The sequence below is a fragment of the Ictalurus punctatus genome, chromosome 21 (genome assembly GCF_001660625.3).
Source record: "Ictalurus punctatus breed USDA103 chromosome 21, Coco_2.0, whole genome shotgun sequence".
Lineage (NCBI taxonomy): Eukaryota > Metazoa > Chordata > Actinopteri > Siluriformes > Ictaluridae > Ictalurus > Ictalurus punctatus.
Genome location: NC_030436.2, coordinates 20,372,135 through 20,388,308, shown reverse-complemented (window position 1 = coordinate 20,388,308; position 16,174 = coordinate 20,372,135). Strand labels below are relative to the sequence as shown.

The 16,174-nt window shown below is 37.7% G+C and overlaps 1 protein-coding gene across 1 annotated transcript; it reads left to right on the top strand.

The window, feature by feature from the left end:
• Positions 1-2,066: 2,066 nt before the first annotated feature.
• Positions 2,067-13,653, top strand: LOC108254798 (myosin heavy chain, fast skeletal muscle). The gene is made up of 40 exons (XM_017450117.3): positions 2,067-2,109; positions 2,247-2,459; positions 2,837-2,980; positions 3,072-3,228; positions 3,401-3,428; positions 3,756-3,861; positions 3,944-4,036; positions 4,142-4,205; positions 4,456-4,554; positions 4,697-4,800; positions 4,872-5,010; positions 5,094-5,212; positions 5,290-5,439; positions 5,519-5,689; positions 5,791-6,097; positions 6,261-6,328; positions 6,903-6,990; positions 7,106-7,223; positions 7,314-7,437; positions 7,592-7,728; positions 7,886-8,141; positions 8,235-8,477; positions 8,773-8,949; positions 9,039-9,184; positions 9,276-9,366; positions 9,453-9,842; positions 10,006-10,132; positions 10,213-10,331; positions 10,451-10,647; positions 10,740-10,923; positions 11,013-11,178; positions 11,281-11,405; positions 11,489-11,797; positions 11,884-12,087; positions 12,176-12,301; positions 12,383-12,553; positions 12,657-12,761; positions 12,842-12,937; positions 13,059-13,190; positions 13,349-13,653. The coding sequence occupies exons 2-40, from the start codon at positions 2,259-2,261 to the stop codon at positions 13,367-13,369; spliced, it is 5,802 nt and encodes a 1,933-aa protein (XP_017305606.1). The 5' UTR covers positions 2,067-2,109; positions 2,247-2,258; the 3' UTR covers positions 13,370-13,653.
• The last annotated feature ends 2,521 nt before the right edge of the window (positions 13,654-16,174 follow it).

Genomic DNA, 16,174 nt, shown 5'->3' with positions numbered 1-16,174 from the left:
AAAACATGTTAAACAAAAACATATTTATTGGAGAGATATTATTAACAAAAGGCTTTCAGCAGTGTTCAACACTGGCAAACATATATACAATATATAGGGTTTTGTCTGCAAGTTATAGATGCATCTGTATACAGATTCTTCACTGTAAACAGTAAACACAGGGCAACCCAATTTTAGGTGAATTACGCACAAATTAATAAAACTTAACATGAACTCAGCACTTGTCATGTTAAGCATCACTTAACATGATACTCATTCAAGGTCTTGACATGACAAAACACAAACATTGGTTAATATTACTGTGTTGTCCATAATGTACCTTATTGATGAACAATAAGAACAAGAACATTCCAACAACACATGATTTTTATAATATTCTTAACACAAAACATTAAACATTAGACACATTTTTAGAACATACAGAGAACAGCGTGTTCTAATATTCAAATGAAAATCAGTTCTTCTGTGAGTTCTGTGAGAGAAATATTGTACATGACCCAGCAGTCATCTAGGTTTTTGGAGCCATTTCAGAAATTGGTACTTCCTTTAAAATCACTCAACATTAAAAACCACAATTATCACAGAAAAGAGGTCTAAAATAAACAGATACTTACTTCGGTAACTGCACCTATTGAGCAACTGGAAAACTCATAAGTGGTTTTATACTGCTTTCAAAAGTAGATTAAAAATCTGCAGGCATACCCCTGAGAGCAATGCTGAGCTAGTTTCTATATCTGTATTTTTTCCTAATAAGGACATTGTGCTAACACAGTGTTTCACAATTTTATTTTATGAATCCAAGTTATCACTTCCAACACCCAACTGCCAGTGGAAAATTGGATTTCAGCCCATCTGGCATTGAACTGTAGGTTCTTTTTATCCTCCAAAGGAAAGCAAGGGTGAATTTTCAGTTTAATTTGCAATTTTCAGAATTTTCAATTGTCAGTTGAGTGCTACAAAGACGTCTGCGATGTCTGAGGTTATTTCGATATTTCAGAAACAAGATTCAAGATCTAGAAACCGAAGAGCCAAGTGAAGACTGAATCTATAAAATTAAGGAACATATATACATATATATATTTTTTAAGCAGTTGGCATTAGCTACTTTAGCAGGTTTAAAATGACAAATGGATTACAGAAGGATTTTTTAAAGAACGCCTTATGTTGACTTGTATTACATGGTCGTACATGTTCACACTTTATAATATAATACATTCTATAATAATAAACTGTAATTTTATTATTACCATTCAATAAACATGGTGATTTATTTATTTTTGAAACAACATGCTTTTAGGGACTGTGAAAGAGAACACCATTGACATTGACATTGCTTCACCAAATCGGATCTAGGTTTGTCTTCCGTGCCAAACAGAATTAAAAAGAACTCATCCTTGTGACTGATGAATAGAATCTCTAAGTGCAGATGATAAAAATATTATTATACAAAACAACAACAACAACAAAAAAAACAAACTGTATCCACCTCCCTGCAGTTGCCTGATTTTATCCTCTCAAGGTCAGTGTTAATAGAAGCTGAAACGAGGCAGGGTTAATAGAAGCTTAACCAATTTCTGACTGATAAAGCATAAAGAAATGACTGTACTTTCTCAATGTCCTGATATTTTTTTATTTAAAAAATGAATTACACATACAATTCTTTGTTTAATAGTAAATGGGGGTAGAAATAGAAAGGTCCCTATTATAGAACACAAGAAGGAGGATATGATACATGAGAATGTGATTACTGTGGGAATGATGCCACTAGGACCATGTTGCCACTTATGGAAAAATACAGCACATCAAGAAAAACACATGACCAAATGCAGCATGACCGTTATCCTGGGTAAACAATAACAGGGTTATATAAGAGGCTCCCATTAGCACTGAGGCTCCACCAAGCACCCTGCAAAGGTGAGTCATTTTACTTTTAGCCTGAATCAACTGTAAATTTACAGCATTCAGAGTTATATGATAGTGCTTATTATGAATTTGATTAGGAATAATTTTTCACAGAAAAATGACTTAGTAATCAATCACTCTCTTTTGTACTCACAATCTGTCAGTTCTTTTAGCCTGCCAATTTTTCTTCACTGGGAATCAAACAAGGTAGAATTTTCCAAATAACAATATGTCTTGGTGTATTGCACTCATTTTTAGTGCTAGTATTTTTCTGCTAACAGATGTATGTATTTTAGCTACATAAAGTAATTATGTGAAAAATATATATGACTTGACTTTTGCAGTAAAAGGTCACCATGGGGGATGCAGAGATGGAGTGTTTTGGCCTGGCGGCCATCTACCTCCGGAAACCAGAAAAAGAGAGGATTGAAGCCCAGAACAAACCTTTTGATGCCAAAACAGCAGTCTATGTGGATGAGCCCACAGAGATATACCTCAAGGGTACTTTAAAGAGTAAAGAGGGTGGCAAAGCCACTGTCGAAACTCTAGATGGCAAAGTAAGTGAAAAAGATAACTGATTAGAATAATAGTTCTTTATGTACCACTGCTTAGGATATGTAAAATTTGGTAAGGCAGACTTAAGCTGACTTGTAATATAGGATGTTTTAGGATTTGTTACCTAGTGGATACCCAGCTGCAAATATAAAAAATTGTATTTTTAAAGCAATACAATAAAATTTATAATATTTAGTCAGGTTTTCAGGCAGCATATATTTCAAGTCACGAATATTGAAGAGTTCAATAGGATCTTAAAAATAAAGTCAGTGTGATTGCACATGCCATATATCTCTTAAACATTAATTTCAGTTAGTTTATGTTACAATCATTTTATAGCAACCTGTGCCATGAAGTATGATTTAATTTTATTCCACAGTCTATTACAGTTAAGGAAGAAAACATTTATCCCATGAACCCTCCAAAATTTGACAAAATTGAGGACATGGCCATGATGACCCACCTCAACGAACCTACTGTGCTGTATAACCTCAAAGAGCGTTACGCAGCATGGATGATCTACGTAAGTTTAACAATAAATTGTGCAATTGTTAAAAATAAAGATAAGAGAACCAACAGTAATAAACTCAATAAAATTGTTCCTCACACTTCAGACCTACTCAGGGTTGTTCTGCGTTACTGTGAACCCCTACAAGTGGCTCCCAGTGTACGACGCAGTCGTTGTGGCTGGATACAGAGGCAAAAAGAGAGTTGAAGCCCCACCTCACATCTTCTCCATCTCTGATAACGCCTATCAGTTCATGCTCACTGGTATGATATTGTCCAACTAGTATTTAGTATTTACTTAGTATTAGTATTAACATGTTAATGAATTTACTTCAGTATGCTTTACACAAAGTGTGCAAAATTGAATGTTAATGAACTGAAAATTGAATCTGAGACATGAATGACCCATTATCAAAAATAATTCTCACTGTTTTAGATCGTGAAAATCAGTCCATCTTGATCACGTAAGTACATTAACATAAACATTCACTTGCATAAGTATTCTCCTCTTACAAATTATCACTAACAAATAGCGTATTTTCAAACCAATCCCTCAAATTTTCTTTATACCATGCTACCTGCAAACTCAAGGTGCACTGGCTAAAGATGCTATTTCTCACCCAACACCTTTGTTTATACACATTTCATACATGTAGCATTTGACAAACTCAAAAGAGTTATCTTCATAAAGTGTCTAACCGCATAAGACTTATAGATGCCTGTGATCAATTATTAAACAACTGCATCTGTCTCCTAAAGTACAGGCATTTGATTATACTTTCTACCCGCAGTGGAGAATCTGGTGCAGGAAAGACTGTGAACACAAAACGTGTCATTCAGTACTTTGCAACAATCGCCGTGGTTGGACAGAAGAAGGCAGAGCCTGGCAAAATGCAGGTAAGTGAGTTGTTCTATTACATGCAGCATCTATTAGTGTATTTCTCAAATTTCCGTTATAAACATCTGCTACTGTTGCTAGGGTTCACTGGAAGACCAAATTATTGCAGCCAACCCCCTGCTGGAAGCTTACGGTAATGCCAAGACCGTGAGGAATGACAACTCCTCTCGTTTTGTAAGTAAACACATAAGCTCTTGTAACCGTTCATAAAACACAATAAGCATGAATTAAAAACATATCAAACTACACTGCTGTAATCTGCAATGCTTTACCTTCTAGGGTAAATTCATCAGAATTCATTTTGGGCAAACTGGCAAGCTGGCCTCAGCTGATATTGAAACTTGTAAGTTTCTGTCATTAATTCTTACATGCAGCTGTGTGAATTTCTTGTGGCAACTGGTTGATGTGCATATGCATATAAGCATGACTAAACATTTGTATAGAAATCTGCATTGCAATCAGATGACCAGGATTATCCACACACCTGTATGGAACATCTGAATCTGAGATGTTATATTGTGAATTTGAAATAAACCCGTTAAAAACATATTTCTGTAAATTTAATAATGAATGCATTACAAAAACTTCAACAGACCTGCTGGAGAAGTCAAGAGTCACCTTCCAGCTGTGTGCTGAGAGAAGCTACCACATTTTCTACCAGCTCATGACTGGGCACAAACCAGAGCTGCTTGGTAAGGAAACTTCAAAGCCATAATGCTACTGGGTCTTTTTACATTGGCTACAATATTCAGCAGGTTGAATGTGTGAATGAAGCAATTAATAAATTAATTATTATAATTTTTATTTTTTTAATTAACTGTTTGCCCAACACAGAGGCACTGCTCATCACCACCAACCCCTACGACTATCCCATGATCAGCCAGGGTGAAATCACAGTCACAAGCATCGATGATGTGGAGGAGTTTGTTGCCACAGATGTAAGTAGATTTTTAAAAACTTTTAAGCAATTAAAAACTGCAACTTTTTCTAAATTTGTTTTCCAACACAGACGGCCATTGACATCCTCGGCTTCAGCGCTGATGAGAAAATTAGCATCTACAAGCTGACCGGTGCTGTGATGCATCATGGAACCATGAAGTTCAAGCAGAAGCAGAGGGAGGAGCAGGCTGAGCCTGATGGCACTGAGGGTACATTTAAAAATATGCACAAGATTTTTTTTAGAACAAGTAACCTGAATCAATAATGAATAACATCGCTTTCTTGACTTCAGTTGCTGATAAAATCGCCTACCTTCTGGGCCTGAACTCAGCTGACATGCTGAAAGCCTTGTGCTGCCCCAGAGTCAAGGTCGGAAATGAGTTTGTGACCAAAGGCCAGACTGTACCTCAGGTAACGTGTCATTATTTAGTATCAGAAGAGACTGAGTTATCTCCAAACATCTAAAACTCAATGTATAACATTTTCAGGTAAACAACTCTGTCAGTGCCCTCTGCAAGTCCATCTATGAGAAAATGTTCTTGTGGATGGTCTTGCGCATCAATGAGATGTTGGCCACAAAGCACCAAAGAGAGTTCTACATTGGTGTGCTGGACATCGCTGGATTTGAGATCTTTGATGTAAATAATAATGTTTTTCTCCATGAAGTGTTTTTAACAATACTTTGGCAATGTCTAATATATTGATCTACTGAAACAGTATAACAGCATGGAGCAGCTCTGCATTAACTTCACAAATGAGAAACTGCAACAGTTTTTCAACCACCACATGTTCGTGCTGGAACAAGAGGAGTACAAGAAAGAAGGTATTGAGTGGGAGTTCATTGACTTCGGTATGGACTTGGCTAGCTGCATTGAGCTCATTGAGAAGGTATTGTGGTGTCAATAATACTATCAATGCCAACAATTTAAAAATAATACTTTCACCACTAATAATTCAGTGATCACTCATGAAAAATCTTTCACCAACAGCCAATGGGCATCTTCTCCATCCTTGAAGAGGAGTGCATGTTCCCCAAGGCTACAAATACGACCTTCAAAAACAAGCTTTATGACCAGCACCTTGGAAAATGTGCCTGCTTCCAGAAGCCAAAGCCCGCCAAAGGCAAAGCTGAGGCCCACTTCTCCCTGGTGCACTACGCCGGCACTGTGGACTACAATGTTAACGGCTGGTTGGACAAGAACAAGGATCCACTGAATGACTCTGTTGTGCAGCTGTACCAGAAGTCAGCAAACAAACTGTTGTGCCTCCTGTATGCAGCCCATGGTGCTGCCGATGGTAAGATTAACATTGATGAGGTTAATAATTTTCACTATACAAGCACAGAATAAGCTGATAATCAGACTTTTCACTTTCAGTAATTAAGATGTTTCTGGACTGAGAAAGTAAAAGTATAATAAGTTAAGGAAAACAATAACTGACAAATTTTTATTTGTCACAGCTGATACTGGTGGAAAGAAAGGCAAGAAGAAGGGTGGTTCCTTCCAGACTGTGTCTGCTCTGTTCAGGGTGAGAACAATTTAACAGAAAATAACCCTAACCCTAAGTGAATGCATTCCACTCGCAGATTCCACATTTTACATACATTTTAGTCTCAGCAACATGATTAAACACATGATTTTTGTTGTTGTTGTTAATAATAATAATAATAATAATAATAATAATAATAATAATAATATTGCTAAACTGCTGAAAGTAAAACTCACAGGAGAACTTGGGCAAACTTATGACCAACGTAAAGAGTACTCAAACACACAAGGGTTGCACAAGACAGATACATGACAAATATTGCATATATGAGGGATTATGATACCAGAGTTTAAGATTTCTTTGCTTGTTTTTAGGAAGCCCTCATTATTCTGCATCAAAGTATTAGTTGGCTGCCCAGCTGACCTCCATCATCCTCACAATTCATTTTAACATATTTTAAATGTTGTAATATCTGTAACATTTACTTAGTGTCTTATTATAATTAGGTTCCATATAAACATACTTACTGAACAACTCTGAATAGTAAAAATAACTATATGCATAAAATGCAGCCAGCAAAACTGTAACAAACTCCTAAATGTAAAACTCACAGGAGAACTTGGGTAAGCTGATGACCAACTTGAGGAGCACTCACCCTCACTTTGTGCGTTGCTTGATTCCAAATGAGTCCAAGACTCCAGGTGGGTATTCTTATTTTCTTACATTTTTACTAGTCAATACACAACAACATACCTATGAATGTCTCTGACTGTAAAACTTGTTATTTATTTTGTACCCCTACACTGGACACGCTAGGTCTGATGGAGAACTTCCTGGTCATCCACCAGTTGAGGTGTAATGGTGTGCTGGAGGGTATCAGAATCTGCAGAAAGGGATTTCCCAGCAGAATCCTCTATGCTGACTTCAAACAGAGGTCATTTATTTACTCACAGCATTTCAACATTTGTAAAGTTTCTGCAAAAAGTTCCTATCCATGTTAATTAATTTGCAAATCTGAAAACAGATACAAAGTATTGAATGCCAGTGTCATCCCAGAAGGACAGTTCATTGACAACAAAAAAGCTTCAGAGAAACTCCTGGGCTCCATTGATGTGGATCATACCCAGTACAAGTTTGGACACACCAAGGTACATTATTTCTAAACTGTTTGATTAAGCATGCCTCTAAAAATTACAATATTGGGGGGACGATAAAACTATAATACAATTTGTGACCACTGTTTTTCAGTATATTAAAAAACAGTCCTATGTAGTTTTATGGTTTTTTACATTTTTGTGGTAGGTGTTCTTCAAAGCCGGTCTGCTGGGTACCCTTGAGGAGATGCGAGATGATAAACTAGTTGCTCTAGTTACCATGATTCAAGCTTTGTGCCGTGGTTTCCTTATGAGAACAGAGTTTGTTAAGATGATGGAGAGGAGGTATATTTATATCAAAGACACATTGATATGATATGAATTCAATTCAACAAATTGAATCCTTATGGAACTTAAGTTGATCAACTTGAATTTTATCAATAAAATTTATATATGGTCACAATAACCGAATCACAACAACTGGAATATGTCTCTTCAACAGAGAATCAATCTTCACTATCCAATACAACATCCGCTCATTCATGAATGTGAAACACTGGCCATGGATGAAGGTGTACTTCAAGATCAAGCCTCTGCTCAAGACTGCAGAGACTGAGAAGGAAATGGCTGCCATGAAGGAGAATTTTGATAAAATGAAGGAGGACTTGGCAAAGGCACTGGCCAAGAAGAAAGAACTTGAGGAGAAGATGGTGTCTCTGGTACAGGAGAAAAATGACCTGCAACTCCAAGTATCAGCTGTGAGTATTTAAAGTCTAGTTGGTAGACTAGACTGGTAGACTGTAGAATAGAAAACAAATTTAATCATGATAATAAGCCATCTGAATCAACAGGAATCAGAAAACCTGTCTGATGCTGAGGAAAGGTGTGAGGGGCTCATCAAGAACAAAATCCAGCTTGAGGCTAAACTCAAAGAGATTACTGAGCGAATGGAGGATGAGGAGGAAATCAATGCTGAGCTGACTGCCAAGAAGAGGAAACTGGAGGATGAGTGTTCTGAGCTGAAGAAGGATATTGATGATTTGGAGCTCACCTTGGCAAAAGTGGAAAAGGAGAAACATGCCACTGAGAACAAGGTTGGTGTGTTGCAATGCACTGTAAATTAACAGACGTTGTGTGGATTTAGCTGCTAAAATCCAGATCGTGTCTATGGTTAAATTGAAGTGGTATTAACTGCTTAATACCATCTGAGTGGTATTAAAAAGTGAAGGGGTAGTAACCAGATTTAAAATATACTTTTATGATATACTACAGTGCATATCTTCTACACTAAAAACACAGGTAAAAGTAAATCCTATTACAAAAAAATATATAACAAAAGTTACCAGGTATTTACCTAGTAATACATTGCTCTGGAATTATTTTGCACAGGTCAAGAACCTCACTGAGGAGATGACATCTCAGGATGAGAGCATTGTCAAGCTCACTAAGGAGAAGAAAGCCCTCCAAGAGGCACACCAGCAGACTCTGGATGATCTCCAGGCAGAGGAAGACAAAGTCAACACTCTGACCAAATCAAAGACCAAGCTTGAGCAACAAGTGGATGATGTAAGACTTTAGTAACCAATTTATGTGAAATACTTCATAAGTGTGTGATGGACCGTCAGTCCTAAGTGTAACATTTCCCACATACACAGCTTGAGGGATCTCTGGAACAAGAGAAGAAACTCCGTATGGACCTTGAGAGAGCCAAGAGGAAGCTTGAGGGTGACCTGAAAATGGCCCAAGAGTCCATAATGGACCTGGAGAATGACAAACAGCAGTCTGATGAAAAGATCAAGAAGTGAGTGGGTATGGAAGAAATTACATAAACTAGCAACAAATATGGGTAAAATATTTACCTTTTCTTTGTTTTTCCTGATTCACCAAAACAGGAAGGACTTTGAAATAAGTCATGTTCTGAGCAGGATTGAAGATGAGCAGTCACTGGGAGCTCAACTTCAGAAGAAGATCAAAGAACTCCAGGTAAAAATGAGTTCTGAAACAGGTTGACAGTAAGCTCTGCAAGCAAGGCCATTCATTCAGACAAATCAAACTTTTTTCCACCTTAGGCTCGCATTGAAGAGCTGGAGGAGGAAATTGAGGCTGAACGTGCAGCTCGTGCTAAAGTTGAGAAGCAGAGAGCGGATCTCTCCAGGGAACTTGAGGAGATCAGTGAGAGGCTTGATGAAGCTGGAGGTGCCACCGCTGCTCAGATCGAGATGAACAAGAAGCGCGAGGCGGAGTTCCAGAAAATGCGTCGTGATCTGGAAGAGTCCACTCTGCAGCATGAAGCCACAGCTGCTGCACTCCGCAAGAAACAAGCTGACAGCGTTGCTGAGCTTGGAGAGCAGATCGACAATCTTCAGCGTGTCAAACAGAAGCTGGAGAAGGAAAAGAGTGAATATAAAATGGAGATGGATGACCTCTCCAGTAACATGGAGGCTGTGGCAAAATCAAAGGTATCTGACATTAAGACATAACATGGTTAGAGTAATTAAAAACTTTAAATGTCTTAAGGTTTTGAGTCAAATTAAAGAAATTTTAATCTATACACAGAAATAAAAAGGGCATGTTCTGCTTCACTCAAATATCTGTATTATATATACGTGGTTCTCTTTCCAGGCTAACCTAGAAAAGATGTGCCGCACTCTAGAGGACCAGCTGAGTGAACTCAAGACTAAGAATGATGAACATGTTCGTCAATTGAATGACATCAGCACACAAAAAGCACGCCTGCAGACTGAGAATGGTAAATTGAATCGCAATAAACCAGAAAATTCTACAATCACATGATCAATTCTGGTAACATAATTTACAATCATATTTAAGGTGAATTTGGCCGTCAGCTAGAGGAGAAAGAAGCACTTGTTTCTCAGCTGACCAGGGGAAAACAAGCTTACACACAGCAGATTGAGGAACTCAAAAGACACATTGAGGAGGAAGTCAAGGTAGAACATGGATAGTTTTAAGTAAATCTGACAAACACATTTTGCACATAGTCTGTAAATACACCAGTAAGAACACATTAACAAGAATAGATTTAACTAACTTTATTGTTTGCGTACAGGCCAAGAACGCTCTGGCCCATGCAGTCCAATCAGCCAGACATGACTGCGATCTGCTCAGAGAGCAGTTTGAGGAAGAGCAAGAGGCCAAGGCTGAGCTTCAACGTGGAATGTCCAAGGCCAACAGTGAGGTGGCTCAGTGGAGAACCAAATATGAGACTGATGCCATCCAGCGTACCGAGGAGCTTGAAGAGGCCAAGTAAATTAAATAAGAAGACAGAAAAATATACACTATATAAGAATGTTTACATAATCAAACATAAACTAAAGATCTTAGATACTTTTTTACAGGAAAAAGCTTGCTCAGCGTCTACAAGAGGCAGAGGAAGCCATTGAAGCTATGAACTCCAAGTGTGCTTCTCTGGAGAAGACTAAGCAGAGACTGCAGGGTGAAGTGGAGGACCTCATGATCGATGTTGAACGAGCCAATGCAGTAGCAGCCACCCTTGACAAAAAGCAGAGGAACTTTGATAAGGTCAAATATTTCTCACCTGAAAATATATGAAACTATGTTCATATATTACTATGAATAAAACTATGTTGATTTATTCCCCCGTTATTTAGGTCTTGGCAGAATGGAAACAGAAGTATGAGGAAGGCCAGGCTGAACTGGAAGGAGCTCTGAAAGAAGCTCGCTCTCTCAGCACTGAACTCTTTAAGATGAAGAACTCATATGAGGAAGTTCTTGACCATCTCGAGACACTGAAGAGAGAAAACAAGAATTTGCAGCGTATGTCATCCAAATATAACTACACGTTTTCATTCACAGAGAAATATTGGAATGTTACATTAAATTAAGCAAATTTGAGTAAATATTTTTCTTCCCCTACAGAGGAGATCTCTGACCTGACTGAACAGGTTGGCGAGACTGGAAAGACCATCCATGAGCTGGAGAAAGCAAAGAAGACAGTGGAAATTGAGAAATCAGAAATTCAGACTGCGCTTGAGGAAGCTGAGGTAAGACAGTACATGAACTCCCCATATCGGAAAATGACAATGGGTTGGAACCAAATTGCTTAATATCCAACATAATACTTCAGGGCACACTTGAGCACGAGGAATCCAAGATCGTTCGTATTCAACTAGAGCTCACACAAGTGAAAAGTGAAATAGACAGGAAGCTGGCTGAGAAGGATGAGGAGATGGAGCAGATCAAGAGAAACAGCCAGAGGGTGATTGAGTCCATGCAGACTACTCTGGACGCTGAAATCAGGAGCAGAAATGATGCTTTGAGGGTCAAGAAGAAGATGGAGGGAGATCTCAATGAAATGGAGATTCAGCTGAGCCATGCCAACCGCCTGGCTGCTGAGGCACAGAAACAGCTCAGGAATGTCCAAGGACAGCTCAAGGTGCGCCGCTATCCTTGCTTCATGCTTCTATAGTTAAATGTTATGTATCTTCAGGCATCAATTAACAATGTTTCCTTTCACATCAGGATGCCCAACTGCACCTTGATGATGCTGTCAGAGGACAAGAAGAAATGAAGGAGCAGGTGGCCATGGTGGAGCGCAGGAATAACCTGATGCTGGCAGAGATTGAGGAACTGAGAGCTGCACTGGAGCAGACAGAGAGAGGCCGCAAAGTGGCTGAGCAGGAGCTGGTTGATGCCAGTGAGCGTGTGGCACTGCTGCACTCTCAGGTTAGCTGTTGCAGCAAGGAACTTTGCTGTCCATTTCACACTGCATGGTCAATTATAATAACGGTCTTCATGTGTTTCATTAAAACAGAATACCAGTCTAATCAACACCAAGAAGAAGCTTGAGGCTGAACTGGTTCAAATACAAGGTGAGGTGGACGATACCATCCAGGAGGCAAGGAATGCTGAAGAGAAGGCTAAGAAGGCTATTACAGATGTGAGTGTTTATTCTATAGATTTTGATGACTGACATCATTTTTACATAAAAATTAAAGCCATGACATGACTCGTACACTAGGCTGCCATGATGGCAGAGGAGCTAAAGAAAGAGCAGGACACCAATGCTCACATGGAGAGGATGAAAAAGAACCTCGATATTACAGTGAAAGATTTGCAGCACCGTCTGGATGAAGCTGAGAGTCTTGCCATGAAGGGTGGAAAGAAGCAGCTCCAGAAACTAGAATCTAGGGTATGTTTATGCTGCCAAAATAAAGAATGAGCAGTCATGTAAAAAAAAGGGGAATTGTTTAATAAAATTTTCTATATAATAAAATATGAAATTTCTCTTCTAGGTACGTGAGCTGGAGTCTGAAGTTGAAGTTGAGCAGAGGCGTAGTGCTGAATCTCTTAAAGGAGTCCGCAAATATGAAAGACGAGTGAAGGAGCTCACCTACCAGGTATAACATAAACTTAAGAACACGCAGACCATATCTCATTACATGTAAAATAAAATCTAAATTAAGACCGATGTGTTCAGACTGAGGAGGACAAGAAGAATGTGAGCAGACTGCAGGATCTTGTGGACAAACTGCAGCTGAAAGTGAAGGCCTACAAGAGGCAGGCTGAGGATGCTGTAAGTTTACTTTTGTACAAATTACACCATAAACTTACACTTAAAGGCTCCTTGCTAGCCTGAAGTGGAAATGTACGCCATATTACCAACACTAACGGGATGATATGCAACACTATCACAGGATGAGCAGGCCAACACTCACCTGTCCAGGTACAGGAAAGTGCAGCATGAGATGGAGGAAGCTCAGGAGCGTGCGGACATTGCTGAGTCCCAGGTCAACAAGCTTAGAGCCAAGAGCAGAGATATTGGAAAGGTAGAGAACATTTCATCAAAAAAATATTCCAGATATTTAAATAAACACCATTCAGGTTTGTAAACAATAAGTGTTAACTCTCAGTGGCATATGTAAATGTTCTTTTAAACTTCGTGACAAAAAATAATTTTTACTAATAATGTATATATCAATTGTAGGGCAAGCAGGTGGCTGAATAAAAATGAAGACCGACAATATGCGACACCAACAACGGTTCATATAATATGCTATCCTTGTAAAATGTCCATGCATACAATCAGTTAAATAAAATTGAAGCAAAGCTACAAGTCCTTGAATTTTTTTTCCTTTTTACTAGGGATGCACCAAAATGAAAATTCTTGTCCGAAGCCGAATATAATGAAGAACTTGGCCAAAGGCCAAATACCAAACACGTTTTTTTGCGTTTTTTCCATTTATTTTGCCATTTTTTTCACCATTGCATAAATTAAATAGTGAAAATGTGCTTTTTACTATTTTGTCTTGCTTTTCAAAGAAAAAAATCAATTACAAAAACTACAATTTCAAAATATTTATTTAACACTGAACATTTGATTTAAAGACAAGAGTGAAACTATGGAACAACAAAAATGGGTGGTATTTCTTGTAATTTGGTTGGTATTTCTTGGTATTTCTTTAATGTCACAAATATGAATCACAATGCAAATCCTTTAGTATCATCTATATATTTAGGTGTACTCTTCATTTGTATTTTTTCTCAGTAACATGCTCAAACCAAAGCAGCAGATGCTGATGTACTTCACAACAATGGAATGTTTTGCTGCTTAAATACATGACACTACATAACACTGTCCTTCAGAAACATTAAAATAGATGCATTTTTCAAACCGTTCCAATTAGCAATTGTAAATTATTAAAAATTTGGTAATTAAACAGCAAATGTAGTTAAAAACTAAAAACATTTATAATGCTAAGCCAGTTTTATTTTGGGGTATATAAATGTATCAAAATGCATAGCTACAAACAGAAATATCATAACAGAATATAAATGAAGAACGTATGCTCACCTTATTGACATCATGCCCTTCCTTGCCTTTTAATGATAACTGTCTTATAAAAATAAGCATATTTGAATTGTGGTACTAAGACAACTCAAGCTTTAACAGCACAGCTCAATGTCACTGTGATAACAGCTTTAATTCAATATCACAATAGCAAAGCCACTAATGGTACAGCCGAGCAAGCAGCTATGTTTGCATTAACTCCTAAAATAAAACCAACCTTGTGGAGATAATAAATCATAATTTTAGAAGCCATATGTTACCATGTTGATGTGCAGGAATTCCTTGAAATTCCTTAGGGAGCTTTGGAATCTCTGTGAGGGTAATACAAACTTAACCCAAGGAGAACTAGGTAGCCCAAAATGACTACTTACCCTTCTTTTTTTACGAGTTGAAGTTACTGAGTTATGTCATATTCTAAAATTGGATCCACTTCTCAGTTCTCATATATGAATCTATAAAGTGGATATAAACCAGTGCTGCTGCTTTACATTTTAGGCTTCCTTTTTTCTACAGTTTTGCTCATAAGTTTACATACCCCTTGCAGAATCTGCAAAATGTTAATAAGTGAAAAAAGAGGAATCATTAATATTGCATTCAGTTTTTTATTTAGTCCTTCCCTGAATATGCTATTTCACATAAGAGATGTTTACATATAGTCCACAAGACACACTAATGACTGAATTTGCACAAATGAACCAGTTAAAAAGTTTACATATGCTTATTAGTACTGTGTGTTGTTATCTGGATGATCAATGACTCTTTTTATGTTTTGTGATAGTTGTTCATGAGTCCCTCATTTGTCCTGAGCAGTTAAACTGCCCACTGTTCTTCTGAAAAATCCTCTGGGTTTCTATTTGGTTTTCCAGCATCTTCTGCATATTTGACCCCTTTCCAGCAGCAGCTATATGATTTTTAGATCTCTCTTATCACACTTAGGACAATTGAGGCATTCATACAAAACTATTACAAAAGGTGCAAACATTCACTGATGCTCAAGAAGTCTGATATTCTTGCTAATGTCTGCAATAGTTCTGTTCTAGCTCATTATATGACTAACCGTGATGGTAACAACAGGCTATAAACTTTGAGGTTGGTATATTTACTGACTCATATGCATGTTAATATGTTAACACACATAACAACAGTGACATGAGTTGGAAGAATAGCCCAGGCCACATTAACATTTACACACTTTAACACTTTCTGACTCCATGTTAACGGTGCCTATTAGGTTGTTAGTTGAAAATGTATGCCACAAGAAAATAACTACAAATAAACAAAAGACAATTACTGCAACATTTGGGGATGATGGGCAGATCTCAGACTTCCGACAGGACGACATGAAATGTTGCAAATATACTGCAAATTACTTTCATAATTAATAATTCCTTAGATTTATTTAACACTAGACACTCAAAGCACTTTACATTGTATGGGGGGAAATCTACTCAACCACCACCAGTGTGCAGCATCCACCTGGATGATGCAATGGCAGCCATAGTGCGCCAGAATACCCAGAACACACCAGCTTTCCCTGACAAACAAATATCAACTCCCCTCAATATCAATAACTATTCTTGTATTTAATTTTAAATAAGCATCAGTCTACAAGAGCAAAAGATCAAATGATGCTATGGCATTTATTATAACTGAGTTCTTAATATCTCAAGATATCGTCCCAGATATGTAGTGTGACTTTAATAATGTCTCAGTATGCACAACTGACAGTTCAATCATATATCTGACCACAGGAGACAAGAAATTCTTTCTTAGAGAAAGGTCAAGGCTATCTAAAAGGAGGTCTGACTTAAGCACCTCTCGTCTCCTAATAAAGAGTGGAAAAGGGGAACTTTTTTTTTCCTCACAGTAAGACACTTAATACTAAAAATATCCATATCCCCAATGTAAAGTGTAGACCTGTTTCATTTATTTGATTAAGACAATAAGGATGACAAATACTAG

What these genes read in the sequence shown, in the direction of transcription:
- LOC108254798 (XM_017450117.3), top strand. Translation starts at nt 2,259, where the DNA reads ATGGGGGATGCAGAGATGGAGTGTTTTGGCCTGGCGGCCATCTACCTC. An exon ending in CAGAGCCTGGCAAAATGCAG is followed by an intron (nt 3,862 to 3,943) that starts GTAAGTGAGTTG and finishes TACTGTTGCTAG; the next exon opens with GGTTCACTGGAAGACCAAAT. An exon ending in TCCAGAAACTAGAATCTAGG is followed by an intron (nt 12,554 to 12,656) that starts GTATGTTTATGC and finishes TTTCTCTTCTAG; the next exon opens with GTACGTGAGCTGGAGTCTGA.